The sequence below is a fragment of the Eutrema salsugineum genome, unplaced genomic scaffold, assembly GCF_000478725.1.
Source record: "Eutrema salsugineum unplaced genomic scaffold, Eutsalg1_0 scaffold_3, whole genome shotgun sequence".
Classification (NCBI taxonomy): Eukaryota; Viridiplantae; Streptophyta; class Magnoliopsida; order Brassicales; family Brassicaceae; genus Eutrema; species Eutrema salsugineum.
Genome location: NW_006256756.1, coordinates 141,918 through 156,805, shown reverse-complemented (window position 1 = coordinate 156,805; position 14,888 = coordinate 141,918). Strand labels below are relative to the sequence as shown.

The 14,888-nt window shown below is 38.1% G+C and overlaps 4 protein-coding genes across 6 annotated transcripts; 1 reads left to right on the top strand and 3 right to left on the bottom strand.

The window, feature by feature from the left end:
* Positions 1-199: 199 nt before the first annotated feature.
* Positions 200-3,152, bottom strand: LOC18015299 (G-type lectin S-receptor-like serine/threonine-protein kinase SD2-2). Its single transcript, XM_006396172.2, has 2 exons — positions 817-3,152; positions 200-731 (listed from the first exon to the last, which is right to left on the bottom strand). The coding sequence occupies exons 1-2, from the start codon at positions 2,934-2,936 to the stop codon at positions 356-358; spliced, it is 2,496 nt and encodes an 831-aa protein (XP_006396235.1). The 5' UTR covers positions 2,937-3,152; the 3' UTR covers positions 200-355.
* Positions 3,153-4,070: 918 nt separating this feature from the next.
* On the bottom strand, positions 4,071-6,401 carry LOC18015244 (probable E3 ubiquitin-protein ligase RHB1A). 2 transcript variants are annotated; one of them, XM_006396171.2, is made up of 5 exons: positions 6,263-6,401; positions 5,476-5,593; positions 4,762-5,131; positions 4,570-4,679; positions 4,071-4,392 (listed from the first exon to the last, which is right to left on the bottom strand). In XM_006396171.2, the coding sequence occupies exons 2-5, from the start codon at positions 5,536-5,538 to the stop codon at positions 4,363-4,365; spliced, it is 573 nt and encodes a 190-aa protein (XP_006396234.1). In that variant the 5' UTR covers positions 5,539-5,593; positions 6,263-6,401; the 3' UTR covers positions 4,071-4,362. The 2 variants fall into 2 exon arrangements, with proteins under 2 accessions (XP_006396234.1, XP_024010173.1); XM_024154405.1 differs by having other exon boundaries at positions 5,476-5,585.
* A 1,314-nt stretch (positions 6,402-7,715) lies between these two features.
* On the top strand, positions 7,716-9,644 carry LOC18015243 (calmodulin-binding receptor-like cytoplasmic kinase 2). Its single transcript, XM_006396170.2, has 6 exons — positions 7,716-8,008; positions 8,100-8,326; positions 8,414-8,582; positions 8,683-8,772; positions 8,875-9,176; positions 9,278-9,644. Exons 1-6 carry the CDS (start codon positions 7,807-7,809, stop codon positions 9,491-9,493), a joined length of 1,206 nt encoding a protein of 401 aa, XP_006396233.1. The 5' UTR covers positions 7,716-7,806; the 3' UTR covers positions 9,494-9,644.
* Positions 9,645-12,436: 2,792 nt separating this feature from the next.
* On the bottom strand, positions 12,437-14,197 carry LOC18015242. Of its 2 annotated transcripts, none has more exons than XM_006396169.2 (3): positions 13,787-14,197; positions 13,410-13,474; positions 12,437-13,219 (listed from the first exon to the last, which is right to left on the bottom strand). In XM_006396169.2, the coding sequence occupies exons 1-3, from the start codon at positions 14,012-14,014 to the stop codon at positions 12,601-12,603; spliced, it is 912 nt and encodes a 303-aa protein (XP_006396232.1). In that variant the 5' UTR covers positions 14,015-14,197; the 3' UTR covers positions 12,437-12,600. The 2 variants fall into 2 exon arrangements, with proteins under 2 accessions (XP_006396232.1, XP_024010101.1); XM_024154333.1 differs by having other exon boundaries at positions 12,437-13,189.
* Positions 14,198-14,888: the final 691 nt, after the last annotated feature.

Genomic DNA, 14,888 nt, shown 5'->3' with positions numbered 1-14,888 from the left:
AAGTCAATCAGTAGCCCTGTTAATGGGTCCATTCAAATTGGTGTACAGTGTAAAAGTTTACGTTTGGCAACAATAAACAGAGACTTGACACATTACTGTATCCACTGAACTTTGATAATATGCAAAGGTCATGGAGTCGTGAGTTATTTATATCTTAAAATCCAATTGGTAATGAGGGAATTAAATCTATCACCATGTATACTTCTAAATCTCATCCCCCTTTTTTTATTAACAGGAAATGACAAATTAAGGCTACATTCTCATACAACCAACAACAATTACAGATTAAACTAAGCCCCTAAAAAAACAAACAAACATTTAAGACTGGTTCTTGACAAAACCATCTCAAAACTGATCAGGGGGAAGAAGGTCTACCAAAAGACGACCGTGAGCCAGGGCTAGACAATCCAGTGACGAGATCCGAACAACCACGGCCTTCGCTACAGCTTGTACCGCTCAAACCATGGTCCACTCCTTGGTACGAGTCGCCGGAGACAAGAGCTTGTATCAATTTAGGCGGTGGAGGAACCGTCACCACCACAACTCCTTCAAGCATCTTCACCACCGTTCCCATTGCAGGCCTTATCTCTTCGTTGTCTTGTATGCACCATATCGCCACCGTTGCCATCCTCGTCGCCTCTTCAATGTTATATTCTCCATTGAGTCTAGAGTCGACCACCAAGTCCACATTTCCTTGTATGATTTCACGCGCTGCCCATGGCGGAAAGAACCTGACAATTTATTCACAACGTATCAAATACTTTCTCCATCACAGTTGATTCCAAGTAAAAGACATTGTTTGTTTATAAACAGTACCACTTTTCGGATTCTTTCTCCCCTTTGTCCTCTTTCTCTCCCGGTGTGTCGCTATCGACGATGACATTCCTTCGACCACCGATAAGCTCGAGCAGTGTCATTCCGAAGCTATACACATCCGCTTTAGTGGTGATGGGTAAACCCGATATCCACTCGGGAGCAACGTAGCCCCATGTCCCTCTCATAGTGGCAAGAACCCGGCTGAAGTCACGGCCAACGAGCTTGGCCAATCCGAAGTCAGATACTTTGGCGTTGTAATCGCCGTCCAAGAGAATGTTCTCCGGTTTGATATCACAGTGAATGATACAGTCCCTGCACCCTTCATGCAAATACGCAATCCCTTTCGCAGTTCCTAAGGCGATCCTGAAACGCGATTCCCAGCTTAGCAGTTTGGGACTTGTTCTTGACAAGTAGGAGCTCAACGATCCGTTTGGCATGTAATCGTAGACGAGAAGCCTGTGAAGATTCTCCGAACAGAAACCTCGAAGCCTAACGAGATTGACGTGTTGAATGTTGCCAATGGTGCATACCTCTGCCCTGAACTCTCCCTCACCGCTTCCGGGTCTTTCTAAGCGTTTCACAGCCACGGAGGTGGAAGATTCCGGTAATGTTCCTTTGAAAACAGCGCCAAAGCCGCCGTGTCCGAGCTTCTCCGAGAATCCATCGGTAGCTTTCTGAAGCTCCTTGAAAGAGAAGACCTTTAGATTCAACACAGCGAACCCATCTTCGTCTTCTTTCCTTGTTTTCTTCCTCTTACGATTCCTCCTCAACAGAATCAATGGCACAAAACCTAGAACAGTGATTGACCCAACAACGCTGCACAGTATAATTACGAATTTAGAAATGTTTCCCTTCGAATTCCCTTTTCTCGGATCTCTGATATACAGAATATCGTCGGTGATTCCAGTCCAAGAGCTGGAATTCTTGAGATTTAAGGGCGATTCGAGTAAAATTTTGCAGAGATTGGACTTGTCGTTGTGATAAAACCCCACGCAAGAGCAGTTCCCCAAGCAGCTTCTCGCGCAAGAGCTCTTGCTTACCTGAAACCGCGAAATCTCCACATCGCCGTCGTACCGCAGATCTCCCACCGCCTCAAACGTATCTCTCCCGTCGCAGGAGTCAGCAGATTCACGGAGGCAGCCGTCGCTGAAATCCTCAGATCTCCAAGCGGCGTCGATCTTAGGCCGGAAACCGCGGATGCAGGCACATGGCTTAAGTAGCTTGCTGCTGCAGAACCCTAATTGGCCACAGAGACCGTGAACGCGGCACGGATCCTCCGGCTGCAACCAGAACATGTTCCAGCTATTCGTCTGCGGCTCCCACGTGTACTGCTTCAGCTGGCCGTTGTAGTCGACCAGAAACCGCGTCAGCCGCGGCTCCGGCGACGCGTCCGACGGTGTGACGATATACCAGAAGGACGCAGCGGGGGTGTACGGGTTAACGAAGTGGAACCGGTAGATGTACGGAACGGTCATCTCCGGGACGCCGACGAAGGATTCTCCGGTCCAGTTTCCGGTGGACCAGTAGGGTGTGGTTCCGTTGAAAACGAGCTGGAACTCGTTGAAGCTTGGGCTCAGCCTGAGGGAGTAAAGTCCCGGCGAAGGGTCGAATGGCGTCCGCCACGAAGTCATTGCCGTTAGACCGGTGACATTCATCCCCGGGAGCCACGTGTCAGTCGGATTTTCAAAGCTCTGCCAAACGGGAGAGCCGTGGTCTCCGATCAAAATCAGATTCCCGGTATCAGAGAACCGGAAATCGGTTCCCGGGTGATTGTTGTCCGACTGCCAAACGACGCCGTCGTGGGAGTTCCTGGCGATTAGGTTTCCGGTGGAGGTGAGCTCGAGTGTGGAGGAGTGTGGATCGGAGAGGGGACGGTTTCGATTGGCGACCCAAACGTAAGTAGGGGTTGGTATTGAAGCATACCAGATTCCGACGTACCAATTGGAGGACTGAGAAGAAGTAAATGATTCGCCATTGGTTGGGCTGAAGAAACCGAGCCGGAAAATACTATTGAAACTCAGAATCGTCTGGTTTCCCTTGATGATGACCTTGCTTTCAGAGGAAGACAGTGGGAAAAGAAGACAAAGAAGAAGAGGAAGAAGCAGGTATGTACATGGCATTTGGATTTGGGTCTTTTTCTTCTCAGAGGTTAATTAATAGTGGATGTGTTTGAGTGGCAAGAAAATGGTTGTTGATAATTTATCGGTGGTGATAATAGACATGGGAAAGCTCCAAAAAGAAACTCTCTCTCTCTCTCTCTCTCTCTCTCTAACAATCAATACGTTTGAAATGTGGAGAGAATTTCTGCAAGGCAAATCTGAAAAAGCTGCGAGGTTAGGGACACATACATGGTCTTGCAAAAAAAAGTAAAAATCACTACATAATGCTTTTGGAACTTTCAGTCCTTAGTCAAATTTACTATATTACCCTCAATCATCATCCTAAAAAAGCCACCGTCACGCTGAAAAATATCTGACATTGTTTCGAAAAATCATTCAACGGTAAACGATAAATAGATGTAAGTATCTGACTAATTATATAAATGATTGTGCATTGTAGAATTCATTTAATGCGATCAAGAATAATTCAGCTATCTTAAAGTTTCTTTACCTAATATTAGATATTAAGATTTAACTTGTTTTAGGGTTTAATTGAAAAGGCTGCAGGAAGGGCACAAGAGGAATTAAGAATGAAGGGAGGTGGCAGACACAAGTGCTTACAAGTCAAACCCGCGACCGTAAGAGTCGTATAACTCGTTTTCTCTTCTATAATTCAAATTAATTAGGAGCTCTTTTTTATTGTTTCTAACTTTCTAATACTCTCTAATTTAAAAGAAAAAGTCCCTAATCTAAGTATTTGTTTATGCAGACGAGGGGTTATCAAACGACAAATACTAGTAGCATGTGGATCCAATTATTTGGAATATTCATTTTTTCTTTCTTCTTTTTAGATTATCCAATTACTATATCCTCATCAATCATAATCTCTTTTCTTTAACGAACCCAAAAATTTACTTCTCTTGTTGTATCAGGAGAAAAATAGTACTCTGAACAAAATCATGGTTTTTCATTATGAAAAAAGATTTCAGAAAAACAAAGTGACAATTCAAAAGTTGTAATCAAAACCGGTTTTACTTTAAAATATTGTAATGGCCTTGTGTTGTTAATAACAATAACACATGAAAGATATCCAGATTCCCATAATAACAACTAGATCATACACTAGATCGAAATCATAGAATCGTGGATCAAGACTGAAGGCAATTGAATATGATTTTGGAAATGCAAACATCTTTTTATATCACACCAATTCAGGAACACACACCCGAAGAGGAAGCTGATGATATTTACAATTGTATGTATATCAGTATATCTATATGACTGCACCAATTCAGGAACATAACCAAATTTACAAAACAAGACGAAAACGTAGAGAGACCAAACACTTATGTGGGATGACGTAACAAAAGAGAGATATGCAAATTATGTAGTGGACTAACCGAATAAGATACCGCTTCAAACTTCCAACACAGAGGATAGAGATATGCTAGTTCAAGCAATCATCAAACACAACTTCCTGAGTTATTGGACAAGCAAAAATTGGAAAGCTTTTAGCAGCCATCATTGGCAGATCTAATTATCCAACTATGAATACCAAATTTGTCCCCGTTTGAGAATTGAATTGGTAAAAGCGTAGCAAAATGAATTCCTTTATTATCTACAAAAGATAATCCTAAAAGGGAAGGAAACACACCTTATCGCATATAGGGCAACTATCGCTTCTTTCAATCCAGTCCAGAAGACAAGAGAGGTGAAAGTCGTGCTCACACTTTGTCGTTAGTCTTGGATTCTCAACATCATAATCTGCAAAAGGGAAGCGCACATGAATCCATGACCTTTTGCTAACTGTAAATAAAAAGTTCATTTGAAGATCTTGATTTCTTACCTTCAAAGCAAATGGGACAAGAGTCTTCTTCTTCATCTACCAATTGGTTACATCCTTTTTGTTTACATATAACTGATTTGCTCGGTGAGAGAATCACTGAGCTGGGTTGAGTTTTACAGTCTAATCCCATGAGATCTTCACATGTCGCTAGTGTTTCAAAACTGCTATCACTAGTCATTCCTTTGATAGGCTCAGAAACTGCGCACTGAGGTCTCCCCAAAAGCAAATCATATGGAAGAGGAGCAGGAGCACAAAAGGTGTCCGGTATAGATGTCTCCAAACCTATATCAACCAAGAGGCCTGTGGTGAATGCTGATCCCACACCAGCACGAGCTCCTGAAGGCCCAAGCTCTCCAAAAGATTCTGGACACTGCATAAGAAAACTTTAGTAAATAGAAACTTTATTCCTTTTCACATGAGAATGTAGAGTGTTTCAGTCAGCTATTGATTATGTCTGCAATTTGTTCAGAAGAAGGAAAAAAAAAATCATGCACATTTTTTTACAACCAGAAGTAGTAGTCTTCCACCAACCTCTTCAGCATACAAAAGAATGTTAAAGATTTTTAAAGTCATGCACTAACCCCAATTATGATTACTTCACAGATGCAGAGCTAGAAATCATGATTTAGCGATAGACAATTGTGCAAAGCAACACAGATGCAAGATAGATAAAGTTGACAGCATCAGCAAAAGCTAGAGAAAACGATTACTGACGTAATAGTACACAGGTGTTCCAACAAGCTGTGAATTCCTCGAAGAGCTGCAGCAACCTCCCATTTTCACCAGCTATGATATGCAGCCAACAGACTGTGCATCTTTCACAGCTGCACGGCTTCAAAAAAAAACAAGAGTGAATCTTTAACTACACATTATAATTTTGAACAAAAATTTCTAGAAACGCAACAAAGTGTTATTACAGTGTTTTAGTAAGCAAAGTCCCAGAGAAAAGTTCATTTTGAGAGCCAAAGTTATCCATAAGAAACAATAACGTGTAAGAATGTTCCTCGGTCTCTGGGGCTCTTTCTCCCAATAGCTGAAAACTAAATTTTAAGAGATACACGAACAGGAACCAGTCACGTTGCAACGGAAACAGTGAACCTAGCAATAACTTTCACTTTTCAGCCAATATCAAGTAGCAATACTCTCAACACTAGAGTGAGTCTACACTAGAGTTAAAAACAATCCATCTTCAAAATTAATGCCACGTAACTAAACCATAACATCATCTGGTAACGCTGCGAGAATGTTAAATCGCATAGCTGCTGCTAACATAGATCGAAAACAGCTATAAGCAAAATATATCTAATAAGGCATGGACTCGATTCAGCAAAATCTCCACCACATAAACAGAAAACACATCTCTCTATCTAAATCTATACAACACAGACAGTACGTGATTCCTAAAATTGAAGAACCGGTAAATTCCCACCCCAAAAGAAATAAACGAAAACAGATTCCCGAAAGAAAAAAAAAAGACGCGGAAAGTAATAACGGAGATAACCTGAGATGTCGCCCGAGAGATTTATTTTCTCTTCCTTGTTCGGTTGCGAAATTCTGGCGAGGGTTTTTCGACAGAGCTTTTTTTTCTCGCTTCCTCTACCTCATCATCATCGTAAATTATACTGGTAAGCCACTTGATTATTCTACTATTAGTGTGCTAAATTTATTCATTCTCTCATTAAATTACCTTTGGTCCTTTACAATTGTTATCACTCGTACGACGTCGTTAGAGATGCAGGCTAGTCATTGGGTATTTATTTCGAAACATGGGCTATAATCACTTAGACAGTGGCCCGTTATTGAGATTGTCAAACCTTCTATCGTTGTCAGAGGCTATTGATGGTATGGTCAAATATCAATCAACCCTTCAACTGCTATGAATCTTCCATCCTAACCTATATTGATTGACTTAAACTCAAAGTAATTTCATTTACCATTTTCATTATTTTCTCTATCAATGACGTTTAAATAACTTATTTTGTACAGTGTAATCTAGTAGTAGCTAACTAGATTACTAAAAGTGTTTCTATACCTTTTTTGGGTTTGTTAAAGTTTTATATCTTTTTGTGGTATGTTCTAAACACCAGAAATGAAAAAAAAATATATATACAAATTAAATGCGATTGATCAATGTTTCGATCATTGCAGGTCTGTCTGCCATTTAATATGGGTGGCGGCTGAAGAATCGCTAACAGATACTCCCTCTGTTTTATTATAATTGATATACTAGGTTTTTTTTCTTGTTTTATAATATTTGATTTTCTACATCTAATTAATATTTGTCTCTTCTTTAAATTGAATGAATAATATTAATGTATGTTGCTTTATTCCATTAATGCACAGTTAGAAAAGAAAAAGTAATAATAAAAATAATGAAATCAGTTGTAAAATAACTTAATTAACAAAAATAAACAGTAAATAATTGAGTATTTATAGCTTTCTTAATATGTGTGTAAATATTTAGAAAATCAACTATAATGAAACAGAGGGAGTATTTAATAGATTGAAAATCAAAAGAATAGATTTCGTTGACGTCTAAAAATACAAAAAATCATGTCTTCACGAATAATCGTATATCTGATGTACCAGTTATACAGGCATGGTATTTTGGTGTTCCAACCTTTAGAGCGTCTTACCGAATTTAAAATTTTACATCTTATAATAAAAGTTTATGATGATATTTTAAATTGTTTTTAGTTATTTGATTGTTTCAAAATTGAAACCGATAACAAAAAAATAATTGTACAAATTATACAACTCACACACATAGTATTTTGAACAAAAATCGGAAGTTGTAATAATGAACAGGCTAAAAACGAAATCCAGGGGATTATATACTTAATAATTACCTAGCTTGTCGGGTTTAAACTAAATAGGTAATAATTATAGAACGTTAACTACAGCTGGCAAATAAATAGGCCAACAGTGGTATGAAAAAAAAAAATCAACGAGAAGAAAAAATTGGAATTCTAAAGTCAGTCTCTGTGACTCTTCCTTTGTCCGTCAGAGAATTCTTGAGCTCTTCGTTTGTCAATCGGTTTTCCGATGCCAGCTCGTCGGAGACATAGCTACGGCGGCGGATCCTCTCCAGCAACCGCATCTTCTTACAGTACTAATACTCTCACCGATCGTTCTTCCCCTCCCGCCACCGACAAACCTAGCTCCGTCGCTCGCTGGATCTCCGGGATCTTCATCAACTGCTTCACTCCTCCCGATTCCCTTTCCTCCAAGGATTTCGAAGATTCCGGTATATTCTCCACATCCTGCTTTGATTTTTTTTTCGATTTGGAAAATGTTTTTGATAAAAACGAATGTAAAAAAATGTTTTCAATGAACAGAGCATAATATCCGTAGTAGAAGGAGCTCAACAGGAAGTGTGCAGAGTCACTATGGAAATGCAAACGAAACAGATAAGAATCCGAATCAAAGATTCAGCTTCGATGAAATCTACAACGCCACCAAGAACTTCTCCCCGTCTTTCAGGATCGGACAAGGAGGTTTTGGCACTGTTTACAAGGCCAAGCTTAGAGATGGCACTACCGTAGCTATCAAGCGTGCCAAAAAGGTCTGATAAATTTCTCAACTACTCTCTCTCTCTCTCCATCTCTCACCATTTGATTTTTTACCCTAATTTTTGATCGAGTTTATGCAGAGCTTGCACGACGATTGTCAAGGCTCAGAATTTATGAGTGAGATTCAGACATTGGCTCAAGTAACACATCTTAGTTTGGTCAAATATTATGGATTTTTGGTGCACAATGACGAGAAGATTCTCATCGTGGAGTATGTAGCCAATGGAAATCTCAGAGATCACTTGGATTGTCAGTAGATTCTACTCTTCCTCTTCTTCTTCTTTTTTTTCTTTTTTATAAAAAAAAATACATACATTTCGACCAAATTAAGAATCAATCAATGTTCTAGGTAAGGAAGGGAAGATTCTCGACATGGCAACTCGGCTAGATATCGCCACCGATGTAGCTCATGCCATTACCTATCTTCACATGTATACACGTAAGTCCATTTGTACTGAAATAGTGAAATAGACAAAGTTTCATTTCTTCCATGACAAGGATTTCTTAACTATACTCGTATATATGTATGTGTTATATATAGAGCCACCTATCATCCACAGAGACATAAAATCCTCAAACATTCTCCTCACTGAGAATTTCAGAGCCAAAGTTGCAGATTTTGGTTTTGCCAGATTAGCTCCAGATAGTGAATCAGGAGCCACGCATGTCTCAACACAAGTGAAAGGCACTGCCGGTTACTTGGATCCAGAATACCTAACAACGTATCAACTCACTGAGAAAAGCGACGTCTACTCCTTCGGTGTACTTCTCGTCGAGCTTCTCACTGGTCGACGTCCCATTGAGCTTAACAGAGAACAAAAAGAACGCATCACCATAAGATGGGTATGTTGAATATATATATATATATATATATATATATATATATTTATTAATCTGTATTGATTCACTACGTACTCGTGTTTGACGGTTGTGAATATGATCAGGCGATCAAGAAGTTCACGAATGGAGATACCATATCGATATTGGACCCCAAGCTAGAACGAAGTCCAGCCAACAACTTAGCACTGGAGAAGGTATTGGAGTTGGCCTTACAATGTCTAGCTCCTCATAGAGGTTCTAGACCAAGCATGAAAAAATGCAGTGAGATTCTCTGGGGAATCCGTAAAGATTACAGAGAGCTGCTCAACACAAGTCTTTGACGCTCTCTACGCCTTACATTATATTATCAATATATTATTTGTTTTGAGTATTCATTTGTCACATACGATGATTCTTGTGCGAGAAATGTTGATTTGTAATTGTTTTCTTTCTTGCAACCTAATAATATTAGTGTATCTGATATCTACAAAATTTAGTTATTATTACCCCTCACGTTACTCTTATATAAACGATTCGCTAAAATATAACATATTCGTGCCTATAGCCATTACAACAACAGCATGTTAAGTTGAACATAGAAAAGGCAAACATAACAGTATCGTTGAGGACCGACAAATTTTTATAGTATTTTGTTTCAAGACTGTTTATTGCATTTTGTTCTTTTTTCTTACGTCTGGATATTTCATTAAAATCAAAAGTGCCAACCAAGAAACAGAGTTTAACTGTCAGAGCTACAAAAACAGAGTTTATTGAATTGTTAGAAACCATAATTCTAATATGTGTAAAGATAGATGTCAAAAGTAAAGGTATACTGGAGGTGGAGGAGACCACTTTGGAGGAGGTTGAGGGAGTCTTGGTCCTTGTGGTCGTGACTCTTGATTACTCTCAAACCATTATTTCTCATCCCACACAGCCTTCTCCACAATCTGATTGGTACATCTTTGAATCTGAGAAATAACGGAAACCGTTCCTAGCTTTCCAGAGTCTCCACAACAACCAAGGAAAGTTTTGCATCAGACCTAGATGTTATCTCATCACCTCTCCAAGCTTAGTACAGTAGGGAATTTGCCAAATTGACCTAAATAGAATCAGAAGGTAAGTAATAAATGAAACAAAAAAGCTAGGAAGGCAAAGTCTCAAGAAAAGAAAAGACGAGCAAAATGACACTGGAAGAAGAGAACATGATATACTGTTTCCTCTCTTGCTTCTTATTTAGAACAAGTTCTGTCCTTAGTTAGTTTCCTTCTGGCCAAATTATTTATGATTGCAAGACAGTTTGATAGTGTTTTCCACAATAAAGTATTTATTTTGGGTAATGTGTTTTGATTCCTTATGGCTTGATTCAGAGATGGTTCTATTTTTCCGGCAGTGGTTTTATGTTTCTTGATTTTTCCACCACGTTTTAACCAAATTCTTTGTTTAGGTCCAACAAACAGCATTGCCAAACCAATAAACCAATCGCTAAATGAAAATAAATATGAAATCGCAGTCAATAGATCAATATTTGATATTCATATATATTATGGTTTTATTGTTTTTGACCATGATATAGGTCTTATTTATAGTCTTTTTAGTTTTTTTCGAGTCTTTTGAAGTCTTTTCACGTAATAGGTACGTTTGGAACTTAATTGGTGATTTTGGAGCACTTTGGAGCTAAATCAGGATCAAATTCGCGAAGGATAAATCATGTGCATTGGTGTCGCTCGACACCATGGAAAGTGATGCTTGTCGATGAAATAAGGAAAACACGATTTTATCTCTAGATGTCTGATTAATTAATTCAGTTAGGATTCATAATCCTGTTAATTATTCATCATAGGTTGTTCTTAAAGCTAATTCTAGATTGATCATCTAGAACTTAGATCTTAGATTGCTTAATTGACACGGAAATGTAATTGAATAACTAGAAAGAACCTAGGGTGAGCAAACTATTCGCAAAGGAATTTGGTTTAAATACTTTGTAAACATATCGAACTTGAGCATTAAAACTGGTTTAAATCTTTAGGGTTTGCAAAAGAATTTGGAATTCTAGGATTTTGACTTAGATAATTCTCACAACGGAAGTTGGTTAATTACAATTTCGTGATTTGAGTTCAATAACCGTGCTTAAACCTGAACTCTGACTAATCGATTAATCTGCATGCTTTGATTTCCTGATAAACGCTCTAAGCTTAATTTCCATCCATTCGAATTTAACAAATGTTTCTGCTGCTTTTCTACTGCTTTGTTATTTTAATTTGCATTAATCCGCTTAGCATAATTCGAATTCTAATAGGTTAATTGAGTGAATTTCTCGTCTTTGTGGTTCGACCCTTGAAATACTAAAACTGCGTATATGTGCTCTTGCCGAGTAGCTTAGGGATTAAACTTTGAGCAGATCAAAAATCTAATAAAAACAATGGTGATGCAAATACAAAGAATCAAGATAAAATTGATGAGATGACTACATACACGAAATGGTGAATAACAAAAAGTAAAAACCAATATTAATTTTATTTATTTATTGTTTCAAAAATGTTTGTTCCCCATTGATTTTATATCAATAGTACAGTTCAAATGTTTAAAAAATGTTTACCTAGATAATTTGGTTCACAACAACTTTTTTGGTCAAATTTAGTTCACAACACCTAAATAAAAGTTTCACTTAGGTTTATCGGTAATTAAAAATTAACTACTGCTAACAAACTGAGAGATTGTTATTAATACAATTGTTGTTACTCAAAATGTTGTTACTACAAATGTTAACAAACTGAACAAACACAAGAGAGATTGGAAATGTTGTTACTAAAAATGGTAACAAACCAAGATAAAAATGAATCCAGGATAAAGTAAAATAATCTGAACATGAAAAGATGAAATTATTGCAGAGAGGAGACTATGAATAACCAAAAAAAAAAGTATATATAGATATAAAACAAGATTATTTTTACTTATTTTTGTTTTAAAAAGGTTCATTCCACATCAATTAGTATAGTTATAATGTGTAAGAAATATTTATTTAAATAATTTAGGATTCGCAACATCTAAAGAGAAATTTAAATTAGATTATCAAAGAAATGTTTATTTAAATAATTTAGGATTCGCAATATTTAAAGAGAAATTTAAATTAGATTATCAGTAATTCAAAATCAACTACGACTAGGTTTGCTGAAGAAAATTTAAAATTTTTTTAAAAGATATACAAACAAAATAAATTATAGTTAGTTCTTTTCGATAAAAATAAAAATACATTTATTTCAAAGAAAATAAATTAGTTTCTCAGAAAAAAAAATAACCAAATACAACAGAGAGATTGAAAATGTTGCTACAAATGTTAAAAAACCAAACAAACAAACCAGTCCCGGTCACAGACAAAAACAGACAATAAAAAATGGAGAGCAAGACAAAAAGACAGAAAAGCCCTCAACAAATACATAGAATAAATATTTCACATGAGGGATTTCAAAGACCTTTCCTTAACGGGCTTCCTAGTTCTCTTCGTCTTCTTCACCATCATCATCGTCTTCTCCTTCTTCTTCCCATGATCACTGTCTCCATCATAATCAGCCTCTCTCATATACTCAAACCCATCAAAACTGCTGCTCCCATCTCCAAACGCCGCCGTTTTATCGCAGTCTTCACCACTACTGCTACTCTTTTTGCTCATATTATCCTCGCAGCTCTTTTTACAATCAATAATAACATTCTTCTCGTCGCCGGAGCCGCTTCTTTTTCTCCCCCACCGCGGGCCGAAACCAGAGTAATAGTAAAACTCATACGGATTCGTCGATGCGGCATTGGAGGCGGCTGGAGCTTTCTTGGCCGTACCACGTGGCCTTCCGCGTTTAGGCGGCGCCGGCATTGATACAGTCGTCACTTGTTCGTCGTCGCCGGAAGTTTTGACCCGTGAATTAGGCTCGACGGCTTTGGATTTGTGGTCACTGTTATCGCTCCGATCCATTGGATCTTCAACGTCAGGCGATCTCTCGTCGTAATCCTCCGCCGCAACGAGATTGAGTCTCTCGACGGAAACGAGGCTGCGATTATATTCGAAGGAGCTATTTAATCTGGACGATAAAAAGTAAAAAAATAAAGAAATTTGTAAACCGGGTCGCCCGGCATTTGGAATTCGGGCGAAATTAAATTACCCGATTAACGAAACTACAACTAAAAACCCTAAAAAAACAACGAAGCAAAAACGAAAGAAGGAGACAATAATCGAGCAGATTCGAAGTGAGAAGAAAATGGGATTATTACCTTTCAGAAGCGCCATTAGAATCGCCCAAGCTCACATTCCCATTCGAGCTATCTTCTCCGTCGAACTGAGAGAGTTAAACGAACAATGGAGATATACGACTTTGTTGTTTTTTAAAAAAGAAAGAATAATCGGAGCCAGAGGACGAAATGTAACTCAACCAAGGAAAATAACAACCACCCATTAAACCTAATCGATGAACTTAGACACCCAGGATCCAAAAACCCAGAATTTTTAGGGTTCTTTCAAGTTTCCCCGAACCGCGAAAAACAAAAGCAAAACAAAAGAACCCTAATAACAAATGCTGGGCATACATGGAAGCGAAATCCAAAAGAAAGATGGCGAAATGAAATTACGTATGGATAATAATTGAATTTACCTGGTGAATGAGAGGCGGAGAAGAAGATGACGGAGAAGGGAGAAACCACGACGAGTCAATTAGGTTGAATAACTCGGCGGCATCATCGCCGTCGTCGGAGGAAGTGAGAGGAATCACATCCCACGGAGACTGGTTGAGGTGACACACATATGTCTCCGGTCTCTCTCCGCCGTAACCTGCTGTCGCTAGAAGCATCGATGAGAGCTTCGTGTTCTTCCTAATCCTCATTTTTACCCCCAAAAAAACAACTCTTAATGTGGCCCCAAAACACACAAAGAAACCAACCAACTTTGAAGACTGAAATTTATAAATATGTCACCACGTAAGCATCTATCTTCTCCATTCACCTCTTCTTCCCGAGCAGTTTTTTTTGTTGTCTTTCTTTTTATTTTTCGGAGCAGATCTCACAGAACTCGATTAGGAGGGGTGTTTTTTTTTTTTTTCTTTTTTTTGCTTTTCTCGGCCTTACATATATATTTTCATTTGATTATTGTCCTTAGACGGAATTACCCTTAGGTTACACTTTAACTCCCTAAAGTACCCTCTGATAGAGTAGCAACAATTAAAAAAAAAAAAAAAAGCTGCCGCTAAAATTTACCAAATTTAAGTTAGAATGAGCACAGAATCGCCTGTGGCAAGAACCACCGTAACATATAACTCTTTCTGGTCAACAACATCTAAAACTGAAAACTCTTGATCGTTTGTTGATTATACAGTATTACACTGAGTTTGAATAAACCCTCCTCTTTTGGTCAACAAAATAAATGTGTATATACATCTCTTATTATACTATGAAACTGTGTAAGTAAATTTTAAGGTGTTGATTGGTTTATCCGCTATCACCCGCAAACGCTGCGTTTGCGGTTGATAGCGGTTAATGGCGTTTTATCACAATCATAGAAATTGCTGTAAACCGCTCTGTATCGTTTTATACCGCTGAAATTCAAAAGCTGCTTCCCGCCAGCGTTTGCGGTTGCGGACGGTAGCGATTGGATAAAAAAAAATAAAAAATAAAATAAAATAACGCTAAAAAAAATTAGAAGATCACGTTAAAAACAATTATAAAATCAATCTTCTCCTATATATAAAAACCCTAATTTCT